Source organism: Aythya marila (assembly GCF_965140915.1).
Source record: "Aythya marila genome assembly, chromosome: 13".
Lineage (NCBI taxonomy): Eukaryota > Metazoa > Chordata > Aves > Anseriformes > Anatidae > Aythya > Aythya marila.
The window spans coordinates 11,253,339-11,280,599 of record NC_139054.1 but is presented as its reverse complement, the minus strand read 5'-3'; the positions used below and the strand labels follow the sequence as shown (position 1 = coordinate 11,280,599).

The 27,261-nt window shown below is 39.7% G+C and overlaps 1 protein-coding gene across 1 annotated transcript; it reads left to right on the top strand.

Moving 5' to 3' along the window:
* Positions 1–2,006: 2,006 nt before the first annotated feature.
* SLITRK4 (SLIT and NTRK like family member 4) lies at positions 2,007–7,151 on the top strand. Its single transcript, XM_082770776.1, has 2 exons — positions 2,007–2,050; positions 4,339–7,151. Exon 2 carries the CDS (start codon positions 4,389–4,391, stop codon positions 6,900–6,902), a length of 2,514 nt encoding a protein of 837 aa, XP_082626902.1. The 5' UTR covers positions 2,007–2,050; positions 4,339–4,388; the 3' UTR covers positions 6,903–7,151.
* Positions 7,152–27,261: the final 20,110 nt, after the last annotated feature.

Here is a 27,261-nt window from a genome sequence, read left to right as displayed (position 1 = left end):
TCAGAAATAATAATAAAAAAAAATATACGGCATACTAAAATCTGAACAATTAAATTGTGTTGCATAACTAAGTTTCATTGTCAGATAAGTTCTACAGCATCATGAACATATGTCATTGTCAATAGCCACTTGTAATACAAACATCAAGAATTATTTAGTTATAGCGCAATTGCAGTTCTCTTCAATGCTTCTTCATTTCATGGTTTACTTGGTCAAAATATGATCTTTTGTTATGCTCCTTGGTTGACTTTTGATTCAGTCTCTAAGCAAGGAATGTTGGTGGGAGTAGGGATCTGTCTTTGATATCATCTTTATGGTGTTTAACCTGCTAAACGAGCAAGGAAGTTTTTAACATCCGGCTTAATATAGCTGGTTAAACAAAACTGGCACCTTCATCTGTACACCTGCATTTCTGTGCCTGTTAAAATATACTTATAAGCCAGATATTTTTCTAAATTAATTTTATTATAAACCTATTCTCTCTATTCTAGAAGTTTATTTAAATAAAGCAATACAGAAAAACAGCTTAAACTTTAAGCAAATCCTTCTAAACCAGGCCCTTTTTATACATGCATTCCCTTTTATGTGAATAGTACTTTGTTAATGGTTCAATAATTAAGGGAGTTTACATTTTAAAGACTTTAGTTTTTAATTGGCTGAATATTAATCATAGATCACTTTCAGTTCTGTTGTGATATGCAAATTATTGATGTCTCAGCTGCATTTGTTTTCAGGTATCAGTCTATCCGCATAATGCAAAATAACATTCTGCAATTATTTCAATTAGATGCAGACAGCTTTCAGAGCAAGCTATTTATTTCATATCTGTAAATGAAGAAAGCAGTTGCTGTTTTTCCATTCCTTGATGTTTACTACCCCAAACTACCACTGGTATGGGTGCAATACATGACCAGTTTTCTATGTGAAATTATGTTAGCGTTCACAGTAAAGGACAAACAGTTGAACTCCCCTTGCAAGATTTCATTTGGTTAACTGACTCTTCTGCCTGGGAAAGAGATGTCACCTTGTTCAGGGGTACTCGTTACCTTTTAAACTCATATTATGAAATGGAGAGTAAATAGGAGTTCTCAATTAGCAGAATCTGTTTTGCACAAGTGCCTAACATTGGAGGATTTTTTTTTCATCAGACTGCAGCTGTTACCTAAGCAGAGGAGGAATTTCACCTAACCACAAAGAATAAAATGCACACATAGCCGCGTTGTCTTAAGAACGGGTTGGTTACGTCTCCTCACAGTGATTTTGTTCCATAATTGCGATTCACATTGAATGCAGCAAATGTTACCGTCCTGCCCACTCAGTTTCCACCTCTACTTTTGTTTCAAGGCGGGGGAGGGGGGAATTGTCAGAAAACCCGAGGAGAGGAGGGGGGGTCCTTTCTTTCCTCTCCTTCCCCCTCTCTGCTTTTCCCAGCACCGCGGTGCTGGGCGGCCGGGGGCGGGCTGGCCCCGTCCCGGCTGTGCCGCGGGCTGCACTTGTGGCTGCGGCCGCCCATGGCAGCAGCAGCGGGGCCCCGCCGCTCTCACCGCCCCGGGGGGCGCCGCCCGCCCCGCCGCAGCCGCCCGAGCTCCCCGGGGGCGCAGCCCGGCATCTCTCCGGGAAAGGTAACGGCGTGTGCGGGAGAGGCTTTGGAGGCTGCGATGTGCTGGGCTTGCCTCCCCGAAGCGGCGTCTCCTTCCCTCTCCGAGCGTGTGTGCGTCTGTGTGCGAGGCGAAGGGGAGGGGGCTCTCTGCTGCGTGCAAGGGGTGGGCGAGAGCAGTGCGATGGGAGCGGGCGCCCGTGTGCAGAGGGATCCTCTCCCCGCATGTGTGCGGAGGACCGCGGTGGCGGGGCAGGGCTCGGCGGGGCGCTTGCTGCATGCGGCGGAGCTCGCCGGGCTACCGCAGCGCCGGGCAGCGCCTCCGCTCCGCACCCGGCGCCGCCGGGGGGTGCTGGCCCCGGGGGAGGGGGGCTCCGCGGAGCTGCCGGCGGGGAGACTTCGAGGGGAGAGCAGCGGAGCGCGGCGGGGCCGCGACGACCCCCGGCCGCCGAGGTAGGGAGGGTGCCGAGCCGGCCGCCGAGCATCCCCCCCAATCCCCGGGGGCGGCCGGCCGCCCCGCCGGGCGCGCGAGTGCGGGCGGGGAGGGGGCCGCGGCGTTTGCGGTGGCGTTTTAATTGCTCGGAATTATTCCGAAGGTTTTGTTGCTACTACTGTAATGATTATTGCTGTTTTAAAAGGGGGGGGGGGGGGGGTGCAAAGCTGAGGAGACGGTGGCTTCCTGCCGGAGTCCTCTCCATCGCGCTCGCCTCTTCCCGGCAGCCGGCCGCCTCCCGGAGCCCCGGCGGGGCTGCATGAGCCGCTGGAGGTGCGGGAGGGACGGGAGGGCAGGATCCGTGCGGCGGGGCTGGGGGAGAGGGCGTGAGGATGAATGCCCTGCGGGCTGGACTTTGCAAAGGTGCGGGAAGAGGCGGAGGGGGGGGAGCGGGGGGGGCACACGGCTGTACCTTGTTGCGGAGGGGTGGAAGGGATGCCGGGCTGCATCGCCGCGCTGTGCCCGCTCCCAGCCGCCGGGTGTTCGCGGAGCGTGTGCGCCCGCGCCCCGCCTGCCTTCCCTCGCCGGGAGGCAGAGGGCGACGGGGCGCCCACGGTACGGGGGAGCCGGCACCAGGCAAGCCGGCTCCGGCCACCGTGTTGCGGCAAAAAATTGCGGTAGTGCCTGCGCTCCTGGCCGGGCTCGCCGCCCCAGCGCCGCGCCGCGTCCCCGCTCGGCACCGGCCGGGGCCCCGGGGCTGAGGAAGAGGAGGGGACCCGAGCGTGGGCGAGGCAGGGATACGGGGGGAGGGAGCTGGGGCAGGGGGCGCGGGGCTGCCCCCGGGCACTCTCGCCGCGGGCAGGGCCGGCAGCCCCCGGGAATCAGCAGCTGCTGCTCCGCACCCTCTGCTCCCTCTGGCCCCTCTCCGGGGCCTCCCTGACCCCTTCAGCCATCCTTTTCCCTCTCCCTTCCTTGCTCCCTCCGCTTTCCCCCTCCCTCTTGTCCTTCTGTCCTCCCTTCCTTCCTCCCTTGTCCCTCCTCTGCCCTCCCTTCCAGGTCCCCCGGCGCATCCTCTCCTCCCTGAGGCTCCCTCCAGCCCGATTCTCCTCCCTCCAGCTGGCTCCTGCTTTTTCCACTCCATCCTGGCTCCCTCCTTTCAACTCGGTGGCTTCCCACAGCGGGAAATGAGAGGGACAACAAGTTGGGAAATGGGGCAATGGGAAAGCTGGGGGTGGGGGAGGGATGGGGGAGTGGGATGAGAGGGGGAGTAATGCATCGATTATTGACTGATTTTTTTAAAAGGGGGACGGGGGGGAAATCCAGCTTCTAACTCAGAGGAAATGCTGTGGCTCCAGTTCTGCGTGAAAAATGGCAGCTCAGCTGGCCTGACAATATGTGGAGGGTTCTTGAAAGCCACTGCTGTATCAGTGCAGGGATCAGAGCAAATTACATAACGTTGTTGTTTTTTTTTTTTTTTTAAAAAAAAAAAAAAAAGTTCCTCTCAGGCAGGTTTCGGTAGTGTCAAACTGGCAAACTGTGGCTGAATACCCTGCAAGTCAGGGTATTGTTATTCCGGGGGATGGGGCTGTATGCCTGTGCATGCTTCTTCCATATCTGTGTGCTTGCATTGGTCACCCGGAGCTGATCTTCTCATTTTGTGGATAACTCATTGTATTTCTGTGATCAATGTACCACCAATTCTTTTAAACTGGATAAAACAAGAGACAGAAACTGTATTTGTGCATGCCTGTGTATCCCTTGAGTGAATTTCACTCTTACTGTAGTGATAACCTGTATGCGTCAACGCAATAGATACCTACATTGAGTATTGACATTCTCTTCTGTGCCTGCATCTTCATCCTTTCTATATGGTGCTTTCCCAACCTAGATGCTTGGGCATGCATAACATCAGCATTTATGTTTAATATCCCTGAAACGCACAGCAACATATGAGCAGTGCAGGGCTGAGGAGAGTAAATATGCATAAAATTGGAATCTCCTTTGGTTATTTTACTTTGTTAGCTATGCATGTTTGTCATGTACAACAGATAGAAATATATTTGACAGACCTTAAAGTTATTTGTGTTTGTTTACAGAGATTTACATTCTGTATTTGAAATTCTAGCTCCTGTGTATTTGTTTGGTTGTTAAAATCTTTCATGTTATTTTAAATTCAATGCTTGTAGTTTATCTATAATCCTTGGCAGGTACAGTAGCTCAGTGGAATACAATTTTTAACCCAAATGACTTTTTGGAACAATGACAACTGAAAAACGTTTTCTTTTTTCTTTCCTTCTTTCTTCTTTAGATTCTTTATCTTTGTTCAGGAGCCTAAGGTTGCTTGCTGATCACAAGAAGATGTTTCTGTGGCTCTTTCTGGTTCTGTCATCTCCAGTTTCTTCTACAACTGCAGATGCTGATATATCTGTGGAAATTTGCAATGTTTGCTCCTGTGTGTCAGTTGAGAATGTACTTTATGTCAACTGTGAGAAGGTTGCAGTCTACAGACCAAATCAGCTTAAACCACCGTGGTCTAATTTTTACCACCTAAATTTTCAAAACAACCTGCTAATTATTCTATATCCAAATACCTTTCTTAATTTCACACATGCAGTGTCCTTGCAATTGGGTAATAATAAGTTACAGAACATTGAGGGAGGGGCCTTTATGGGTCTTAGTGCATTAAAACAGTTGCACTTGAACAACAATGAATTAAAGATTCTCCGTGCTGACACTTTCCTGGGCATAGAGAACTTGGAGTATCTCCAAGCTGACTACAATTTAATCAAGTTTATTGAACGGGGAGCCTTTAATAAGCTTCACAAGCTGAAAGTCCTTATCCTTAATGACAATCTGATTTCATTCCTTCCCGATAATATTTTTCGATTTGCTTCTCTAACCCATCTGGATATACGAGGGAATCGAATACAGAAGCTTCCATACATTGGAGTCCTGGAACACATTGGGCGAATTGTCGAATTACAGCTGGAAGACAACCCCTGGAATTGTACTTGTGATTTGTTGCCCTTGAAAGCATGGCTGGAGAACATGCCCTATAATATCTACATTGGAGAAGCTATCTGTGAAACTCCCAGTGACTTGTATGGAAGGTTGCTGAAAGAAACCAACAAGCAAGAGCTGTGCTCCATGGGGACAGGGAGTGATTTTGATGTGCGTGTTCTACCTCCCTCGCAGCTGGAGCCTGGTTACAGCACACCAAATGGCCACACCACTCAAACATCAGTGCACAGATTAGTCACAAAGCCGCCGAAGACTACAAATCCTTCAAAGATCTCGGGGATAGTAGCAGGCAAAGCGCTGTCTAATCGTAATCTCAGTCAAATTGTATCTTATCAGACCAGGGTGCCTCCTTTAACTCCTTGCCCAGTCCCCTGCATTTGCAAAACACATCCTTCAGACTTGGGATTAAGTGTAAATTGCCAAGAAAGAAATATAGAGTCAATGGCTGAACTCCTACCAAAACCTTTAAATGCCAAGAAATTGCATGTAAATGGCAACTATATTAAGGATGTGGACACTACAGATTTCATTGAATTTGAGGGGCTGGATTTACTACATCTAGGCAGCAATCGGATTTCGGCGATCAAAGGAGAAGTTTTCCGCAACCTTACAAATTTACGGAGATTGTATCTCAATGGCAATCAGATTGAGCGTCTGAGCCCAGAAATGTTTGCTGGCCTCCACAACTTGCAGTATCTGTATTTGGAATACAATGTCATCAAAGAAATCTTAGCAGGCACCTTTGACTTGATGCCAAATTTGCAGTTGCTCTACCTGAACAACAATCTTCTGCGCAGCTTGCCAGCATACATTTTTGCTGGGGCACCGCTTGCCAGGCTGAATCTGAGGAACAATCATTTCATGTACTTACCTGTAAGTGGTGTTCTTGATCAGCTAAAATCTCTTACACAAATTGATTTGGAAGGTAATCCGTGGGACTGCACTTGTGATTTAGTTGCTTTAAAACTGTGGCTTGAAAAACTAAATGAAGGTATTGTGGTGAAGGAATTAAAATGTGAAACACCTGTACAGTTTGCTAACATTGAACTTAAGTCTCTGAAAAATGAGATCCTCTGTCCTAAACTTTTAAACAAGCCATCTGGTCTGTTCACTAGTCCCGTGCCCGCTGTCTCTTTTACTACACCACTGGGACCGGTTCGGAGTCCTCCTGGTGGCCCAGTTCCATTGTCCATCCTAATCTTAAGCATATTAGTTGTGCTTATTTTAACAGTGTTTGTTGCTTTTTGTCTTCTTGTTTTTGTGCTTCGTCGCAACAAAAAACCAACTGTAAAGCATGAAGGGATTGGAAATCAAGAATGCAGTTCTATGCAACTGCAGCTAAGAAAGCACGATCACAAGTCAAACAAAAAAGACGGACTAGGCGCAGAGGCCTTCATTCCTCAAACCATTGAGCAGATGAGTAAAAGCCATACTTGTGGCTTAAAGGAGTCTGAAACGGGCTTCACGTTTGCTGATCCACCAGGGCAAAAAGTCATTCTGAGAAATATTAATGACAAGGAGAAGGATTTATTGCATGTGGACACAAGAAAAAGACTTAGCACAATCGATGAACTGGACGAGTTATTCCCTGGGAGGGATTCCAATGTATTTATTCAAAATTTCCTTGAAAGTAAAAAAGAATACAACAGCATAGGGGTCAGTGGCTTTGAAATACGTTACCCAGAGAAACAACAAGACAAAAAAAACAAGAAATCTCTAATAGGTGGTAATCATAGTAAAATTGTAGTAGAACAAAGGAAAAGTGAATATTTTGAACTAAAAGCTAAACTTCAAGGTTCACCTGACTACCTTCAAGTCCTTGAAGAACAAACAGCTTTGAATAAAATATAGATCATGCAATCTTATTGCCTACAGAGGACATTTATTTAATGATGAAAGTGCCTTTTGTTGACTTTTAACTTCCAAATACTATATTATATTGATAGGCATAGAGGCAGGTGTATCCAGGGGTGTCTGATTAACTGTAGCTGCATATGACTTGTGAAGTAGAGGAGAATCTCCTTAATAGATTTTACTACATAAAGCTCATACCCTGTGGAATCCTATAGGGATACTGCAAACTCTATTGCCAAAGGGATGCTTTATACACATTACACTGAATTTAACCTCAAGAGGCATATACGTTTTGTACCTTAAATGCAAAACCATCGTCTCCTTGTGATTTGTTAGAGCAAACACAAGAAACCTGGTACTGGTGTTCATACCTCAGCTGGGTCCTTCATCCTGCACGTGGATTTAAGTTGGTGGAACTGGAGTAATCCTTTTGTGGTGTTGTAATGGCACTGTTTAAAGATTATCTGAAAAGTAACAAGCATGCAAAGAGAGAACATTCGATAGTATGTGTAAATTGGTTACATTTATGGCCTGCATCTTGAAACCACTGGAATTATAATGTTAAATTGTGCAAATATTTGTTTAAAATATACCATGAATTACATACATATGAAATAAATTTGACCACTTGAAACATACATGTCTATACATAAAATTAAAAAAAAAAAAAAGGTAAGAAAACAGTTCAACCTGACTTCTGCAGTATTTGTGGCATCTGAAGAAAATATTTGATGTTTATGCAGAATCTGCTGTAAGACTCATCTCCAATTAAAACTCGAGTTCCTTCTCAGTTATGTGAAACACTTGCAACTCTAACGGGTTGTCCGAAATTGTCAAAGTGCTTACTGTGTGAGCGTAGCAGAAATTATTTTTGTAATATAATTCATATTTATGAAATACTTTGTATACTAAATAGGAAAATATGTACTCCTTAATATGTATTTAATATGCCTGACTTGTTTTCCTGATCGCAATGCATTAATCATTCAATATAAATAAAACCAGAACAATATACCAAACAGAAGCCGGGGGATGTGGTGTATAGAATTATCCAGAATTAAGTGATCAGGTATAATAATAATAAAATTGTTCTGTACTATTCTTGTGAAATTAGCATACTATCTTATTTCAGATTTGTTACCAATGGTGCATTTTGAAATAGATTCATTAGTTTTTTAGTATCGTGTCTCAGGCAATTATTTGCCATCAGTTGTCTTGCTTTTCAGGGTTCTATAGCTTAATCTAAATATTTTTCACTACATGTATTTACAGGAATTCATGGTAAGGGTAATATTTTAATTGTATATGCATAAGTTTTCTGTTCTTATTATCTGTCTGTCTGCTGTCAGTCAGAAAAACTGATCAGAACAGAAAACAATATGGCAAATGACTTCTGTTTAAACCAACAGTGTAAAATGAATATAGTGGTCTCAGTTCAGAGTACTGTGTATTTCCTATCTAGAGTAAAAACTTGCTTTTATGAAAGCTGAATCTGAATAGCTAGGAAAAAAAGAAAGTAGTCAGGAGAATGGAAAATCCCCACTTTATCTCACTAGTACCTTGAGATGAGAATGGAGACATGTTGGTAAAGCATCGTACAGAAAATCTATACTACGAGATTAACAAAAGTTTCTTGACATGAACAGGAATTTTTCCATGCACTTCACTGACCTTTGGATAAGACCCTCTATCTCCTTTGCTTCCAAAGCCCTTTTTCCCCTCATCCACCTTTTATAATCAATACATAAATCAATCAAGATTAGTAGCATGTAAATACTAATCTTTTTCATGAATTCAGAACTAGCAAATATTACAGCAAGACCCAATAATACTACTATGGAAAAGCCTGTGTCAGCTATTTCCATTATAAACTGCTAATTTCAGTGCTTTATGACACTGCTGTAAAATTTTTATTCTGGAACAATACTTGGCAAACAGCCTGCAGTATATTTTTACAAAGATTAAAAGAAATAAAAGAAAAAACCCACACTGCTTCTTTATTCCAGAGAAAGGAAAACAAAGAGATTTTTCTACCGTCAGACATTTGTTTATGCTCTTGTAACTTAGAAAGAGGGTTGTTTTATTATTTTCTCTGTAATCTGAAGTATATAAATTACTTCAGATAATAAAATTACTAATATAATGGCTGAATTTCTTTCAAAAACCTGCTGCTATCTATGCACAATAATTTACTTCATTCAAGCTGTCACAGGGATATTCAGGAGATGGATACTATGCACATATGCATTTCTGACATAAAATGTTCCTAGTTGGCCTGTAACACAATACATGGCCAAGACTTGAAAGAAAACATTTGAGCTCATTGTGTCAAGAGTCTATGGATTAAGGAGTGTTAAAGATGCATTGACATGATAGACCATAATGGTTCCATCAGCAGGCTGAGAATAATGGGTCACTGTGACTGCTCTGCACAGTCCTGCATGGCTTTGAGGATGTGTCAAGGTTCACAGGGATTTGCCAAAGCATAAGGCTTCTGACGCTTCAGTGCACTGTCAGAGACTGTCGTGTCCCATACCTTTCTGCTTAGAGGAATGTGTTAAAATATGAAAAAATAGCAAATAAGCTAATAGATTTAAGTGATGTTAAAAAAAATGATCTGTTCATGGCAAATGTTGCCCCGAGTTAATGACAAATTAACTCAACAAATTCCAAATTCCCCAGCTAAATAAATCAAGTTAGTTTCTTTCTATTTTTTTCCTTTTTTTTTTTTTTTTTTTTTTTTTTTCTTGGTCTGCGGTATTTGCTTTTCCAATTAAGACAGGAAGAACTGAGCTATTATACTGTACCATTACAATGGGTCAGATTTTCCTCCTCATGGAGGTCCCAATTCAGTAAAGCATTTAAGTTTAACTTAAATCACGTATGGAGTTATTATTGTTGATCTAATAATGAAATACCTGCTCAAGAATGAGGCTTAGATGGATTTTTGTTGTTGACTTCCAAAAGAGCAGGCACAGAAGTATTGTGTGTAATACATGGAGCCCAGTTGTCTAACCATGAACTTTTGGTTGCTTTTCTCCCATGAGTTGTCCAGTAGCTCTTTTGGGATTATGCAGTTGAGTGTATGTTCACCAGCATCAATAAAAATTGCACAGTCTGGACCTTCCTGTAGAAATTGTTCCTGATTATTTTACATACATGGTGCATTATATAGGCATAATAGTGTGAGTAAAGATTGCAAAGTTGGCAAAACACTATATTTCTGTGATATTGTTACTTTGAATGGCAACCTTAATGTCAGTTTATTTCCTCCATGTTTTGAAAACAGCACGTGTCTGTACAGCAGTTTTAGTGTAATGTCCATTCAAATCTACAGTCAGTCTGTCTGGGAAAGTGACTCTTTGGATGTGGCTTTATGGATCTGTCTGTTTGTTATATTGGTTTGAGTGGGCATGGTTGCAAAATGGCTGTTAAGACCCATAGACATAAACTAAATCAACGATGGTGTTAACATAACCTGTTGTGTTCACTGTATTATGAAGAAGTTTCCATTTTTAAATGCAATTAATAAAGTGTAATCATTTCCTTGAAAAAATAAAAAAAAACACAATTGTGTAATTTTATCAGAAAGCAACTACTGTGGTACAAGAACGCAAGGCCATTAAATGAGCTACATTTTGCATTTAGTGTTCAAGATTGACAACGATATAGAAATGTAATATAAAAACATCTTTTTAAAAATATTTTTTATTTGAAAAAAGCCATAATGACATTATAAATTATAAAAGGTATAGCCTAGTGAAAAATGTTAACAAATGTTTCCGAATCAACAAAAGACATCCAGAACTTGATGATAGTATAATATATATTATATCTTTTGCATGTTTTGTACATTGATGTATGAAATGAGCACACTGAGAGGTTTGGTTTTTTTTTGTTAGTTTGTTTGCCTTTTTTTTTTTGTGGCTGTTTTTGGGGGGGTTTGGTTTGTGTTTGTTTTCTTTTTGGTTGCATCCAAAGAGTTAGGCAGGAAATATAAGAAGAATGTATTTATAATCACTCTATTTTGAAATAAAGAAGACAAAGTGTATTGGTTTTACCCTGCTTCAATCATTACTATTCTAGATTAGTTTATAATTAAAGAAGTTATTTATAAAGTCCAATCCAATGTAAAATGATAGAAAACTATTGTTTATGACTTCTGTTTACCTTTGGCAACGTCAAAATATTAGCCAGTGTTGACTTAAAGTTTGTATGAAGTATAAATAAAATTGTTTGGTACAATAATATTTCTGAAACTAGACTTTGTTAAACGCCTGTAATATTCTCTTTCAGAACAGTTTTATATAGGACAAAGAGAATCTATAATGTAGTTAAACATTAATGTTTTTTAATCACTTTAGGCAGTTTATATTTTTTTATGATAGCTTACCATATTTTCTGTTATCTAACAAAATCCTGGTTGCCTTTGTTGTACAAATTGTCCCTCAGAAATCAGTGGGTTTTTTTGTATTAATAACACGAGCAGAATTTAATTTTTATTTGAGTTCTGAGATCTTAAACAAAGGAAAGGTTAGAGAGACAATCCCATAAGATTGGGATTTTTCTCAATCTTTCCCCCTTTTCTTAAAAAGTTAAAAAAAAAAAAAAAGTTGCAAATCCTAATAATAAACTTCATTGGAAGACAGAAGGTCAAGAACAAAATTATGTCTAGATTGTGCAGATTATGTCCCTGCTGTGCAAGGTTTAACATGCATTATATGGTGATGGAGAATCAGAATATGGGACAGACTAGCAGATCAGGACTTCATGTGGATTTTTTTCCTGCTATCAGCTTTCTGCATCTATTGATGCTTTCCTGCTATCAATACAATGTTAGGAGCAAACCCATCACATTAATCAGAATAGTGAAGGCCTATGTATATATTCCATAGGAGTTCTTTCTAAACAAAAACTTTAGGAGTATGAGTAAGGTTTTTCTTTTTGTTTTGGTTTGAAAATACTGTGTATGCATCGTTTTCCTGAGTGCAGAAGAACATGGCAGTTTCCTTTAGTATATTTTCTCCATTATTTTGTCTTTAATTCTATTACAACTCATTCATCCTTATGTATGCTGACTGGTGCTGTGTTGAAAAATAAAAGTAGGAATGTTAATTCTCATAAACAAACTCCTCTCAATAACATACTATGTAGATATACATTAGTATATGCTGAATATACCTATGTATACATGCTAACGTAAATCCAGAGTAATTCATCAGACTTCAATGGAATAAAATCATCTTTACCATGGTGAACACAAAAACAGAAATTTACCCTATTATGTGAGGATCTTATCTAATCTTTCTGTCAGTGGAATCAGAAATAAGCTTTTTTCTCTCTCTTCTTTTTTAACTTGAAAGAAAATGTAGTTTTGCTTTTTGCTCTACTAATATGTGTTGTAGAGCTGTTCTTAATTTCAAATAACAGCAGGACAGAATATAAAGAGGTATAGTCCTATGCCTGTTTGATATTAGTGAAAATCTATTCTGATTCAAGAGCTGTGGGCATCCTGTTGATTTAGTATAGATGCAAAACTATTTAAATTTGTTATTTTAATACTTAGACTTGGAATATATATCAGGTAAAATAAAAATGCTATGGTAATAATAAATGTTATTTTCTCCCTTTAGTGGAACACCCCCTGTTCCTCTTACTCATCAAATAGGGACATTATTGCAAGTATATTTATTTTACTTTTAATTTTATTTATGGTTATTAGTAATACTTCATATAATTTATTCATTGCTGGAAAACATTTTGAGCAGTCTGTTATTTCCAAAATATCAGTCATTAGTCACAGACTGATGCTCTATTATATTGATTTTTCATTCTCTTGCTAGGAAGTTTTGTAGTCATTTCACACTAAATAATTTCTTAAAGCCACAAGTAACAATCTGGATAAAAACAAACAAACAATAACAAAAACTAATCAGTAATAAATCTGAATTTTATGTATGTGTGTATATGAATGTATAAATATGCATCTATATGTGTATGTGCAAAGACATAAAACGGGTCTATGAGTGTTACATTATTGTCGCTTTGGTCTTTGTCTCATCAGAAACAAAAAGGTGATCTCTATATGGTTTCATAGCCATTTGGCATATGTACAATACCAAAGAAGTTGTCCTCAGTCAGTTTCCCTCATCCACAAGCATTTCATTTCTTGATTTCATTTCATGTCATTTCCTGAATTGTGTGCACCATGACTGGACTTCATGCTGTCACTTCACCTTCAGTGTGCCAAGTCTTTTACAGCAGAATGTTTGTTTAGACAGCAGTGGTTAATGGCTGTTTCTAAAGAGGCAGATTAACAGGATTTGTCAATTTATTTAAAAAATAATAAAAAATGCAATGGATGGTTTCTAAGTCATGTCAGATGATGTATGTGATCCAGAACAGAGAGGAATAGGAAATGGTTTAAGCTTCTGTTAGGAAGATTCATTCTGGGCTTTTGAAGTTAGACAATCATGGCTTTTCATGACTGTAAGGTGTAGAGCGTAAAGGAAATGTCGTTCAGTTAATTGAATCCTGACTGCAGGTTAAATCCTGCAGACAGCTGCACCCATTTACCAGAGGTAGGTTTTGGTGTTACCATTCACTGAAGTCTTGGACAAATTACTTAGACTAAAATAGTGAGGCTTTTAAGTGGGATATGGAGACATTTGTGTGTACATTGTTTGCTGTTTCAGTAGGGAGTATTCTGCATATCTAGTATTTGTTGAACAATTTTTCTGGTAGAGACTTTCTTCATGAGATACATTAGCACTCACATCTGAATATGAACCACTGCACAGTAAGTACATCTCAATGAGCAAAGTCACAAAGGGCAGAATGTTTTGACAGATTTTGAACTCTTCACTGCAAGAAACTGCAGGAAACAATGTACCATACAGCAGATTCTCTTGCTCCCCGGCAGGATTTCAGAGGCTCTGTGAGTCCTTCGCAGCAGGGTATTCTTCTTGTCTACACACTACAAATAAGACACCAGATACCAGTCTGGTATATGTGCAGTCTGTGTTTGCTTATACCCAAGAGTGGGGGGTGAATCTTTTTTTTTTTTTTTTTCCTGAAAAGGAAAATGGTCTGAATTTGATTTTTTTTTTTTTTTTTCCAGGATTGAAAAATAAAAATACAGATATTTTAAAGATTGGTCACATTGTTGGATAATATTTCTGTATTCATAAAGTATTTTAGTAAAGAGAACAGAAAGCATGTAGTTGGTTTCATATTTTTGGCATGCAGCTTTTCAACTTGCTCCACTGTTGGGTTAGTATATGCCTTGAAAGACAAGGAACTCACATGTGCAGCTCAGGACATGAGTTATCTTAACTGTCTTGCTGCCTGTTGTGTGGTAGAAATAAAATGTAAGCTATGGAACGTTCCCCTCTCTGCTTTAAAAGGAGTTAGATCAGTCATTGCTCTTCAGGACTGGTCTTCAAACTCCTCTCTTGCAGCTAGAGGTGTCTCTATAATTTGAAGTTGGCAACAGTAGTTCAAATGTCATACAAGGGTTGATGTCTTTGGATGGAGTTAATGCTTTGAAATAACTGGTATTTTTATAGTTTCTTTCTTAAATTCTGCCATGCAGTTGCACGGATCCTAGTGAAGATCTTTACTTTTGGGATTGATTCAATAAATCAGTAGGTTTCCAGATGTGATCAATAGATGGTGTCTAAGTGTCCAGCAAAAAAAAAAAAAAAAAAAAAAAAAAAAAAATTAATTCGCACGGTTTTCCAAGATGTAAATAAAGAACAACTGCATCATGAATAACCTATATTTAAGATTTCTTTTTGTTCAGTGGAAAAGTTTTTCTCTTTAACTAAGTGATTTTATCTTTTAAGTAGAATTTGAACTTTAATTTTAGGTATTGGAGCAATGCCATGAATGTGATTTTGTTGCAAATAATAACATGCACGGTCAGCAACTAGAAGCAATAGCCAACAAGAACAGCAATGTGACACACTCTCTCTGTAGTTTTGTCATGTAAAGTATAACTTTTCCACCACTTCAGTATTCAACAGAAAAAAATAGTAAGGATTACATATTTTAAAGCATGTTGGTAAGGATTTCCTTACATTTGTAATGTGCTTTCAAAATGAAAGCAGTATGCAAACGATGAGTATTATCAGTATACAACCCATTTCAAAAGGGGAATACCATTGTACTGTACATAGTGTTCTATTGTTCAGGTTGAAATATATCACTGAAAATGAATAAGCTGGGTTTTCCTTTCTGTTTACTTTTCTCCTTCAACCGTTGAATAGACCCATTTTCTCTATACAGAGCAATACAGCTTTCAACCATACATGAGAAAATTTATAAGCCAAAAAAAGATAAGCAAATAAGTTCCCTCCAAAGAGAGTATCTTCAGTATAAAAATAAAATAACTTTTTTTTTTTTTTTTCAAGAATACAAGACTGGGACCTGTGGTAATTCCAGCTTATGCTGGCTAGTTATGGGACTGAGATGTGGAATTGGAGTCAGTTCCTACTTCCTTTATCCACACAAATGTTTCCTTTGACATTATATATGCATGAGGTTAGTTTTCCTGGTGTCATTTAGGGCCATATGGGGTCAAATGAACAAATGTATATTCATTGGTAATGAATGTAATGAAAGTAATGCAGGTATTTGCCATGGGCTTCTCAAACAAGATGCATCCAGGGGCAACAAAAGCATGGGGATGCGTTTTGCTGAAGTGTTTTCTTCTATACCCTCTGAAGGAAAATTCTTTGGCATGGCCCAGAATGTCCTGGGCATGGGACAGGCAACAGAGTTGTAGCAGGGCTCTGTAACTACCTTATTCTGACATTGCAGGGAAGCAAAGGAACAGGAGAAGAATAGCAGACCAGCTCTGTATAAGATTCTTTCTCTTTTGCCTGCTACTACAATAAATGTGTGGGTCCCTGTTTTACACCAGGAAAAACAGTCTTCCTTTCTGGGTCCAATCTCAAGTTCTAAATCTAAACCAGTGGCCAGACTCTGAGACTTGTGCCCTATAAATAATCAAAAAATGAATAAATGATTGTCACAACACTGTTTCTTGTTAACAAAGGTTTTCTCCTTGTTTCCTCATCCCTCTTTGCAGCTGAAATTCCTTTAGTCTGTTTCCAACCCATAAGGAACAATGAAAAATCCTCTACAGGGAAACTCCACTTTATGTAATGCACTGAAGATGGCACTGTAGTAACAACTTCACACAGTGAATGATAAGATATGTTTGTGTTTGTTGCTAGGAATTTATGATTTTTTATTTATTTAGCTTACCTAACATGAAGCAAAAGGTCCGTTTTCATGCAGCACCACCTGACACTGCTACTGTAATTAAGGCTGCAGAAATGTTTCAATTACTTGGACTTATCTGCAAGGAGATTCCAACCCATCCCAAACTACATGGAATAGTTTATAGTTGATCATTGTTGAAAGTTTTTGTTTGTTTGTTTAATTAAGGAGAAACAGAAAAGATAACAAAGGATATCCCTTCCACTTTTCCTTATCCATAACTTTTAAGGACTACATTAAACAATAAAGTCTCTAAGCAAGTCTCTACAGACATAGTAGGTCACAGGGCAGGGCCTCATGGTTAGTGGTTTTATTATATAAACTTTCCAAAATTCAGTTTCCTGTAGATTTTGGAAGATTTTATGCATGTGAAATACCGCCTTCCAGTTTAAAATAAATAAATAAATAAAAAGTGCACACATACAAAGAATGACAGTGATAGGTAAGAGAAGTTTGTAGCAAGAATAAAGAAAAACAAAGAGATTTAAACTGACAGTTCTATAGGTCTAAAATAATCTCTTTATCCATTTCTTTATCCATACCTTTTAAACCTTTCACTCATGTCAGGTGGGAGTTTTGGTTTGTTTTGAAGTGTGTGAGTAATTGGGCCCCTGTGCAGCAATTATTTCTCACAGCTACTTCCATCTTGTATACCTAAGAAATTTTGGAGGGGATTAAAATTGGAAAACTTGTATCCTTCTTAGGATTTGAAATCGGTGGAACTGTTTGTGTGAACTGCCACTACAGTGCTTTTTTTTTTTTTCTTCCTTTTTTTCCCCCTGGTGTTGAGAAAAATTGCAGGATTTAAAAACCCACTGATTTCCATAATAGACAGCTGATGTCCCAAATGACCTAATACTCTCTGTCAGCAAGCCATAATGGGAGGAGGTGAGGGTTTCAAACCATCCATGTTATGTACTTACATACTGGGCTGCAGAAAGAGAAGGGGTTAGGCTCTTTGAGGGGTGCTTGACTTGTTTCTGTGTCGGGGTGATGCAAAGCCAGCCAGATATTGCGAGACTTCAGGGAAACCTGTGCAAAAGACTGAGGTGTCATTTCTAGTTGAAGGGCCTGGCCCCATAGCCATGGAGCTTCCCTTTCTTTGGTCTGTTTGATCAGGCTGGCATGCTTGCTCCTTCTTCCATCAGGGATTTTTATTTATTTATTTATTTATTTATTTTCTGAAAAGCAGCAGCCTTAGGCCTGGTATGCTGGGAGGGAGGGAAAACAACATTTACTTTTCTTGGCACAGATTCCTCTGATCGATTAACAAGCAGTGTTTGCCTCCTCAGACAGCCTTAGCTTGTGTTCCGCGGTGGGAAGGATGACAGTCATGTGGGGCATGGGGAGAGGTGTTACGTGAAGCATTTCTAGTGGAGTCGCAACGAAGTAGACACAAAAATGTGTGGCTGGCAAAGTGAATCTGGCTGTGTTACAAGTCAGCACTAGAGTGGAAACCAGCATTGGGACCATCCTTGGGTCCTGGCTGAAAGCTGAGCTGCTGAGCCTCAGCTCTTCAGCATCACCTTAGGTACAGGGCTCAGGAGCTCAGCAGCAAGTGCTGTTGGAGCCAGGGCTTTAAGTCTTTTTTTTTTTTTTTCTCCTACACAACAGGCATTTCAGATGTCCTTTGTGTGCAGCTCTTCAAAGGTCTGGGAGTTAAATAACTAAATATGTTTAGGGCCTTGATCTTCGAATAAATCTGGTAGTAGCTCTTTAATTATCCCAGCAGGGAGCTCCCCTTTGCACATGGCATTCTCCAACTGCCTTTGCTCTGAATCTTCTTTACATTTCCTTTCTCTGCCTGCTCAATGCTTCCTACAAGAACTTGGCAATTCCCTCTGCATAAGAGGATTGAGAACTGGTTTTGCTCAGGTTTGAATGATAATCAGGGGTTAATCTTTTCTCTTTGTGCCAGTATCCTTCTGCCACAGCCTCCAAATGCACTAAAGTAAAATGTAGATGATGGATACAGACACAAATGAGGCAAGAAGTTCATGGTAAGGTAAGGAGATATTTGAGAGGCACTGAGGGAGGAAATGAAGCATTTCCTCCTTGTTTTGGAGATCCAGTGCTGGAATTTTTGCTAGAGGTGACTTTGGGACCATGGGATTGCTTAGTCGCTTGTGAAGCACTTAGCAAGCAAATCAGTGAATTATGTGGAAGAAGTCTGAGCTGCTATAGAAATGTGCACTCCAACTTATATACTCATGTAAACTTTCAGAGATCTCTATGATGCATTGGCCATTAATGTTTAATTTATCACTTATTAAATATTTCATTTTGTATAGTTCTTTAATGGAAAGGTGGTGGATTGTGTTGTCTACAAGAATCTGTATATAAAGATCTGGCAGATCTCTACTTCCTTTGAAAAATAATTTTATTTATGTCCAATTTGCAGATGGTAAAATGTATTAAAAAGTGATTAGTCATGTGCAAATGTGTTGTATCTGTTTAGAAACAGATACAGGGGTCAGCACCAGCAGTATTTGTATAGCAAAGGGGTAGTCATTATGAAACTGTAGTGAAACTGCCACCTCAATCTCCACCATCCTCATCATCACTCAAAGGTTAGTCATTGCCTCTGCTTCCCACAGATGACAGAGCAGTGATTTTGTGAGGACTTAAGATACTAGCTCAGGCCCTAGTGCAAGGAAGACACAGAAGCTACACAGTTTCCTCGTGCTTGTGCTCCCAGATCAACGGCAGTGCAGTTAAGTCTGTAAACCCTTGGGAACTGAGGCCTTTGCTGCTATGGTGCCCATATCCACTATCACCTAGCAGCCCAAGACAGTAGAGATGAAACATTATCAACAAGTAGTGTTGTGCAATCTCTTTCCCTTCCTTTTTTATGACAATGTCATGTGTAAGATCCAGCCACATTCTGTCTCTTGTTTTGTGGTCACACGTGGCCACCATCTTCACCCCCTACGTCCCACGCACAAATCCTGGCATATCTTGAAAGCAGTCTTCCTCCCAGCTTTTCAAGCCTCCTGATGTGTGGCAGACCATGAACTCCTCCCTCTTCCTCTTCCAGTAGTTTTTGCTCTTAATCCAGCAAAGAGCTTTCTTAGGTCTTTAATAGCAAGCTTAAGGTTAAGCATTTGTTTAAGCACTTTGCTAAACCGTGTTTTGCTGAATCCCTGCCAAATGAAAACAGATGGGCTAATTTACCCTGATGTTCTGTGAACCTTCAGGAGAGTTGTAAGAGCAGCAGTCTTGATGAAAGGTGTACTCCAAAGCAAGGGAGAGGCAGAGCTGAGCAATTCCAGGCCGTGAGATGGTTCTGAGTTTCCTGGGAAGCTACAGATTTGGGGATCATGCTCGCCCTCCTTATTGCTCCTCTTCCAGGGAAGAATGTCGCCTTCTCTGCAAGGAAGTGTCATCCAGCCTGTGAGGCTCCCTAGTATCTACAAGGAACAGAGCCAAGGAACAGCAGTCTTCCCCTGTTTGTCACCAAGAAACAGCCATAGCTGGGCTGAACACAGTGGGCAGGACTTTTCATTCTGCTGTTTCATCCAGCCTCTATTGTAGCATGTTTGAAAATGAATTTTGCTCCTCTTTTAATGGCAATTGTAATAGTCTGGAAGTAGAACAAATTCTTGGTGGGTTCTTAAAGCTGCTCCCTTTTACTAAGGAGCAGCTAATATAATTTGCCATGCTTTGGGATTGAAAGATTTTGGAGGCTGATGTTAATACATTGGAACTTGTATAGAATATTGACAAGTGCCCACCATTCAAGAAACAATGAGATAAATTTAATCTTTTGAAATATGTCATGTACTTTAAATAAGTATTAAATAATGTGCTGTGTAACATTACAAAACAACAACAACAACAAAAAAACACTTGTTAGCTTATAAAGACAGATTAGTGGAGCCCTGTTTTTAGAAGAAGTGAATAATGTTATTCACAAACCTGAAAAGGTTGCTGGTGTTTTGTTTTCAGATGCCCTCGCTGTAGTATGAGGTCTCAAGAAGGTATATGACAACGTAATACAGTCCTAAGGAAAAGCAAAAGTGAGCACAGAATTAAAAGTCGTAACATAATTCAAGAACAGCCTAAATCAATACTGCATTGGCATTCCTTATTGTTCCAGTGTTTTATGTAAGACTGTTTTGTGGGTACGGTTTGGTTTCTGTAACCAATGGCCCTCCTACTATTCACAGGAGTCTACTTGTTACCAAAATGTGCGTTTTTATAATAGTTTTAATGCCAAATAAAAAAGTACAGGAAGAAATGAAGGGTGGTATTGGTCTTTAAAATGTCTTTCTCATGAATTATTTACACTATTTATTCTGCAAGATCAAATGCTCTTTAAAAACAAAACAAAACAAAAAAAAAGCATTACAGGGAGTGCGCAAGAGATTTCAGAGGTTGGATATGAGCAATAAATCTTTGCTAAGAAAGAAAAAAACAATAAAACCACCTCCAAACCTCAAACAGAAAGTTTTCCTAAGAAATATCAAAGACTTGTATTGTGGGACTGTAAAATGCAGACCCAAATCTATCATTTTATTTTTACAGCAAGGTGTTGTCAAGCTCTTCTCTGATCCAAGACTAAACAGCAATTTGCAGAATGGGGTGGCAGAACACAAATCACCTTCGTTTTCAGTACACCATAGGCTGGAATGAGCCCCTGCATATTTTGGCCTCCGCAAAAGCAGTGAATTTCAGCCTCACTCACAGCACTTTATTTTCTTTAACTCTGATATAATAATATCATTAATAATATCATTAATAATAATATAATAAATGAATAGTGAAGTCCCTTGGTTTAATACAGTGAGAAGCAAAGGGTGTATATGGACTTCCAATCTCACCTACCCTAATTTTTGTAACCACTTAGAGGGCGTCAGTGGATGTGTTTCTTAATGTCAGTAGATACGTACTTGGGAAGGGAAGGGGTGCAACAGGAAAAAAGAATCACTTTTTAGTCAATTTGTTGAGCTTAGGAAATGCTGAGTTTGGCTTCTTAGGAAAATCTAGTCTGAAATGTCTAGTGGAAGGTACAGAATATATCCAAGAAAGAATTTTTTGCCCTGAGTTCATACAGACATTTAAGGGGAAGGGACAGAGAACCGTATTATCTGTGTTAATCTTACAGAACCAGGTGCTTGGGGCAAGCAGGCCTGTTCCTTGCTGATGTTGGTATTAAGTGTGCTTGTATCTTACAACCTGCAGGACAGCCTCCAGGCAGCCATGTCACCCAGGAGCCCACTGCTCACTGCCAAAGAGCTGAGGATGTTCTCAGCCTTGCCTTCACTCTGAGCATGGAAAAGGTAGGCTTGACCCTCTGTAGCAGGGAGTATGGAAACTGTTTGGTGTGGCATCCCCTGTATCTTCTGGAGTCAGCCAGGAGAGCTCCAGTGACCCAAGGATGACTGTTAGCTACTGCAATAGGCTCAGCAGTGTCACAGCAGTGCTCCTGGGAGGGTAATGTGTGGAAGAACAACCGCTATTTTTTCCAGTGGATACCATGGTAAGATGGGGGCTGAGAAAATGACTTATACTAACTAAGGCTTGTTCCTCTCTGCTTTTCTTGCTTACTCTGCAGATAAACAGAGACCAGGTGCCTAACTTATTCAGATAATCAGTTTTGTAATTTAATGTTACCTCCTTGTCAACGATGGTGGACTCTGGTTCAGACCCATGGTATTTGCTGCTGCAGCAACTCTTGCTGGCAGAGAAACTAGCAAAGGAGCAGGATGTAATTCATAAGTTCTTTACAACTGTGTAACCACGGATACCTAAATGGTGCAAAAGACTAGTGTTTACAAAGTTTAGTGAATTATTTCCAGAAATGGGAAGCACAGATTGTGAGTTCTCCCTGGGACATATGTGCCGGAGATGAAAAGGAAAAATAATGCTATTCTTTTGTGCTTATGAAAGAATGTTCTGTTGTGTGTTCTACTTTGTTGTTCTCTGACTACAGCAGATTGTGATGGCAAGGTAGACTTTGATGGCTAAATTTCATATTTAATGTTAGGTGGGGGGGCAGCAAATTGCTGACAAAGAGGTAACTTTGTAGAGGCTATTGCATCAAGCAACTACAGTTCATTGGTTAAAAAACAGGTCTGAAATATAAATTCCCCAGGATTCCTCATTTCAAGTGCAAATAAGTCATACTGTCCTACAAAAATACAATTTTAAAACAAAATGTAGGTGCATACACATCATGCCTGTTATGTTTGCATTATGTTTTCTCTCCTTATGCCTGTTATGTTTTAACATAGATCTCCACATAAGGCAGTCTACTAAGGGCATCTTTCATTTAGCTTTTTCATCTATTTTTTTGAGAGTTTTTTTTTTCTTTTCCTTAGACAAAATGAATTGTTCTAGGATCAACAATTGCCATCTGTTTCTTTCTGCACTACTTCATAGTACAACATCCTGTTGCTTCAGTTTCTACTTCCCAGGTTAATGTCTTCTTCATTCATTCATTCATTTATGCAATTTAGTCATTCTAGTTTTATGCTAGACTTAGAAAGGATGCCCAGCTAAGTCTATAAATGGCTCTAGCAACTCATAAAGATACACAAACAAAAGAACCCAAACCTTTCAGGTTAAAGTCACCCAAAGAAACAGACCCTTTTTCTTCTGATGCTTTCCCAGCCATTCATCAGTATCAGCATGACCTGTTGTTTTTCAGTGTAGCTTAACAAATCATAGCAGGGGAACATAGAGGTGATTAAAAAAAAAAAAAAAAAAAAAAAAAAAAAGCTCGGGAGAAAAAAACAAACAAACAAACAAAAAAAACACTTAAAATGTGCTGCTTTGCAACAAAATCTAATTTTTATTTTTTTTTAAGTGTTAATTGATTGCTAAGCCACTGAAAAAAATCTCATCTTTCATTGCTGAAAATAATGTAATCTGATTGAGGTTGATGTGTGCCAAAGCCTATTGGGATTTTTTATTTATTTATTTATTTTTGAAATAGAAGATTTTCCAGATCTTTCCAGAGTTTGAAGAAAAAAAGAAGTAATCCTGATAAATTCCAACAAACTTCTGTATGTCATTGATTTCAGTGAGCACAGATAATAGTTTTCTCATCCCACCTTGCATGATCGTCCAGGTAAGATCAGCAGAGACATATGGTAGAAGCCCTAACTTTAATAACTTCAGGCCTATTCTTGTATTTGTGACATATTCCTTATTTGCTTGTTCATGTTCACAACTTTGCCATACCCTTTCCTCTGTATTTAATTCAATATGTAAAAGCACATGAACTAGCAGCCACAAAAGACAACTGCTTTGAAATATTTTATCCTAAAGCACCAGGAGGTTTAAATTCCCCTTTTCCCCCATAACACAGCCAGAGTCTGGATACAGAGGTCTTGATGGAGAAAAAAAAAGATTTCCCTTAGCTTTACTGGCCTTTCCGAAAGCCCTTCTGTTTTCAACAAGGGTTAAACTCAAACATCATATGATCAAGATCTCTCTTTGACTTGGAATTGCAGCAGGGTCTAAGGCAATTTGGGCCCTTATTGTAGCCAGTAGGAAGTGGCAATGTCTGTGCAAACCCATGCACAGAGGTGAAGCTTTTCTTATATTGTTGTTATTGTGGTTTTGTTTGTTTGTTTGCTGGTTTTACAAAATCTTCTCTTTACCATACAAACATGACAAGTGCAAAGGTTTGTGAAGAAAGTATTTACTTCTCAGTTGGCTTTTGTTGGTCTGTGCCATATAAACACTGCATTATGGATGTAATGTAGTGTTGCTACTGCTTGCTTGAGAGCAAAGCAACCTCCCCAAAATACACAGATTTATGAACTTAGTGGGAGAACTGACCATAAAGAAAAGTCAGCATTTGATCCTTGCTAGTGCAACAGGCTTGTTCAAAGGCGCAGTGAGGAACCATACTGCTGATGTAGCTTTCCCACATTAGTTTTGTTTCTCAGTGCAACTGTTAGCTCTGCTACCTTGACTAGGATGTCAGCTTAGCTTCTAAACAGCATTTTTATATTTGATTTTCACTGATGATTTCATTTTTACAGTTACGCCCACCAGCCTGAAAACCCATGATGCAAGGCAGTGTTTAAGGGCTTTACACTGTACATAGCCGTGTGGAGAAGCTGCAGCAAAAAACGTGTGCTCTGCAGGGCTTACTTTTAGCAGGCAAGTGATTCAGGCTTTGAAAAGGAGCATCCCTTTGAACATGCTTAACATGCTTTTTTTTTTTTTTTTTTTACCTTTTAAACCAATGTTGCAGCAGAACTGCAATGTGCCGTTTTACAGCATGTTACTAAAAATACTATGATAATGATTGTTTATCTTATATCCTCCATGTCCTGGTTCTAGCTTGTTTTGTAAGAAGCTTACATTTTATTAATTTAAAGCAACAACACCAGCAAGCACCCCTCTAGCTTTCAAGCCAACCTCAGGGTGGAAAGAGGCTTATAAGTCTCATAACCCAGAAGCCAAATTAAATTGCGTGTGGAGAAATTCATTATTCATGTCTGAAGACTTTTAAAAAGTAAATAATTTTTAAAACCTAATTTTCAAATGCTTGAGGTTAACAGCCTAGAATGGTTTGAAAATCATGTAAGCCTGGAGGGCAATGCTGGTCTATCCAAGTACTACATTTAAGTGTACGAGGGACATTCACCCATCCAAATGTAGCCGGAAGCATCTGCGATAAGTGTGAAGAAGGAAACCTGTGTGGTCAGGAGTAAGGGGGGAGGGATGGGGTGAAGATGAAGTTTGACTCAGAGCTTCCGCATGGTCCCCGTTGCTGTGGAAACAAGGGCCTTTGTCTGCAGAGCCTCCTGCATCTCTATACGTTCAGAAGAGCCATCTCTTCTGTATGTCATTAGGAGACGTCTAAAATGAAGCTGATCAATTAAGCTTCTGTGCTATGAGGGGAAGACGTAGACAGTAACTTAAATTGTGTGCTTAAAAGAAAGTAATGAATCACCCTTTTATGCAGTGACATATAGTTACATCCAAATGCCATGCTGTGCTTCTTAGGGAGAAGAAAAGGAAAGAATAATAAAAATGGAACTGGGCTTTTAAATTCAGTTGCTCGCAACCTTTCCCATGTCCTTCTTATCCTTGTGAATGAGCCAATCAGTATATAATATACACAAGGTAATGGATGAATAGAGGGAGAATAAGATACTATTATACGATTATTTCTTAAATTAAAAAGGCTCAAGCTCTGAGAAGTAGATGCTTCCACTTAATGCACATTTTCTTCTGCTATTTGCAGTTTGTTTGTATGAGCGACTGTCTGATTGTTACCCAGGCAACCGAAGCAGGCGTGAATTTGATTAGATATAGTTTCACAGATGTGGGCACTGTTTCAAGCATTGTTTGGCGTTTCTGTGTATGTCCAAGAGAGAATTCAGTTTGTTAACTTTTAAGAGTTATTTCTGTTTGAAGGACAGGGAAGAGAGATGCAGGGATCTTAAAATAATCATTTTTAGTTGGGGTTATCTCAGCTCACTAGTTACTATTTCTATTTAGTAAGGTGGTGACTTGGTCTTATAAAAAAGTCAGATCATTTTAGAATAGAATAAGGAAAAATGTGGAAAAATTCCAGTATTGACAGCAGGGAGATGTGTAAAAGTACAAGCTGTTTTATTGTCTCCACTGAAGCAGACGAAATTATCATCATCACTCTAGAAGCTAACATCATTAAAATGTGAAGACTATTTGGTCATATCATAGTAATAAGAGTACTGGGAATGTATTTTGATATTTAGCTATGCACGGTCTGTCTTGTGAACTGATGGCAATATTGTGCTCAGTGTGTTTATTTTTCCAGTGGAACTCGCAGATGTAAACATCTGTTGAATGTATAGCTGGAGGACAACAGTTTGACATTCTGCATGAGCTCTCTTGATAAGCAAAGCTTACTTTCTTCTCCTTGTAAAAAAGCACAAGTGGGAAGTAGACTTTGGAGATGATAAAATAAAATGAAAAGAATTCCCCTAAAACTGAGTGCCTCAGATTTCAGAATGCAATTCAGTCTTGCAAAGATGTAAACCTACAAGCTAATGTTCAGCTCAGTTTCCAGATACAAAATTCAAGGGAGTTGAGGTTTTCTGTTCTATTTCAAGCTAAACTCTAGAATAAACAGGATTAGCTATTTAACTGTGATTACTGGCTTGGGTTTGCAATGACCTGCAGCCGGAGAGCTGGAAACAAGCCTTCCCCACAGCACATTGAGTAACCTTGAGAGCTTTATGCACTCTCCTGCAAATGTGCATTAGAATTATTTCTCATGAGCAAATTAACTCTTCTTTTATGACCCCATTTTTGAAAATGAATGATTTGGCTGCCAGCAAACTATAATTCATACCTGGTCTCTGATTTTATAAGACTGGAACCTTCTTCTGGGAACATTTTTGTCTGGCTTGCTAAGGAAACACAACTTATGTGATGACGTTGTCCATCTATCTGAGTCAGTTACTTGCTAGCATTTGATTTTCTTGGCAAACTGCAACCAGAATTGCAAATATCAACTAATCTGATAGCACAGAGAGATCTGTAAGATGTTAAGTTCCTACACATTCTGTTAAAATTGGAAGCTGGGTACATGGGAAAAAGCCTTTAGTGAGAGAAAAATGGTGAAAACTCCATTGCTCTTGGTTCAGTTTAGAGCAGCCATACAACCAGTCAGCCTTCAGGCAACTGCTGCTAGTGTAGCACAAGGCAGAGCTTGGGATAGGTTATAGCAGGGCAAGGCCCTGGGGACGAAGGAGCTGCTGTCGGAGAGGACAGTTATAGTAGGGGTCTGGAAATGTGCAGGGCAGAGCCACTGTGGTAGAGCTGTGGAGAGACATATTTGTGGGGGAGTAACAGGGCAGGAGTTATCTGGAAGCCAGACTTTTTCATTTCTGCTGCTATTGAGATAAATTGTTTTACCACATCGTTTGGCTATGATTTGATCCTGGGCATCTGTAAGGCAACTGAAAAAAGCTGTACAGATCAAAACATCATTAATGGATGACTCCCACTGACTTGAATTGCTGTTGAACTGGGATCCTGTTTGGCAAAAACAAGCAGGAAGGGATCAAAGAAAAGAATCACTAATTGAGGGTAATTAAAAATCCATAACCTA

Bases quoted from the DNA above. Each gene is read 5' to 3' on its own strand.
- SLITRK4 (XM_082770776.1), top strand. From the start codon at position 4,389: ATGTTTCTGTGGCTCTTTCTGGTTCTGTCATCTCCAGTTTCTTCTACA.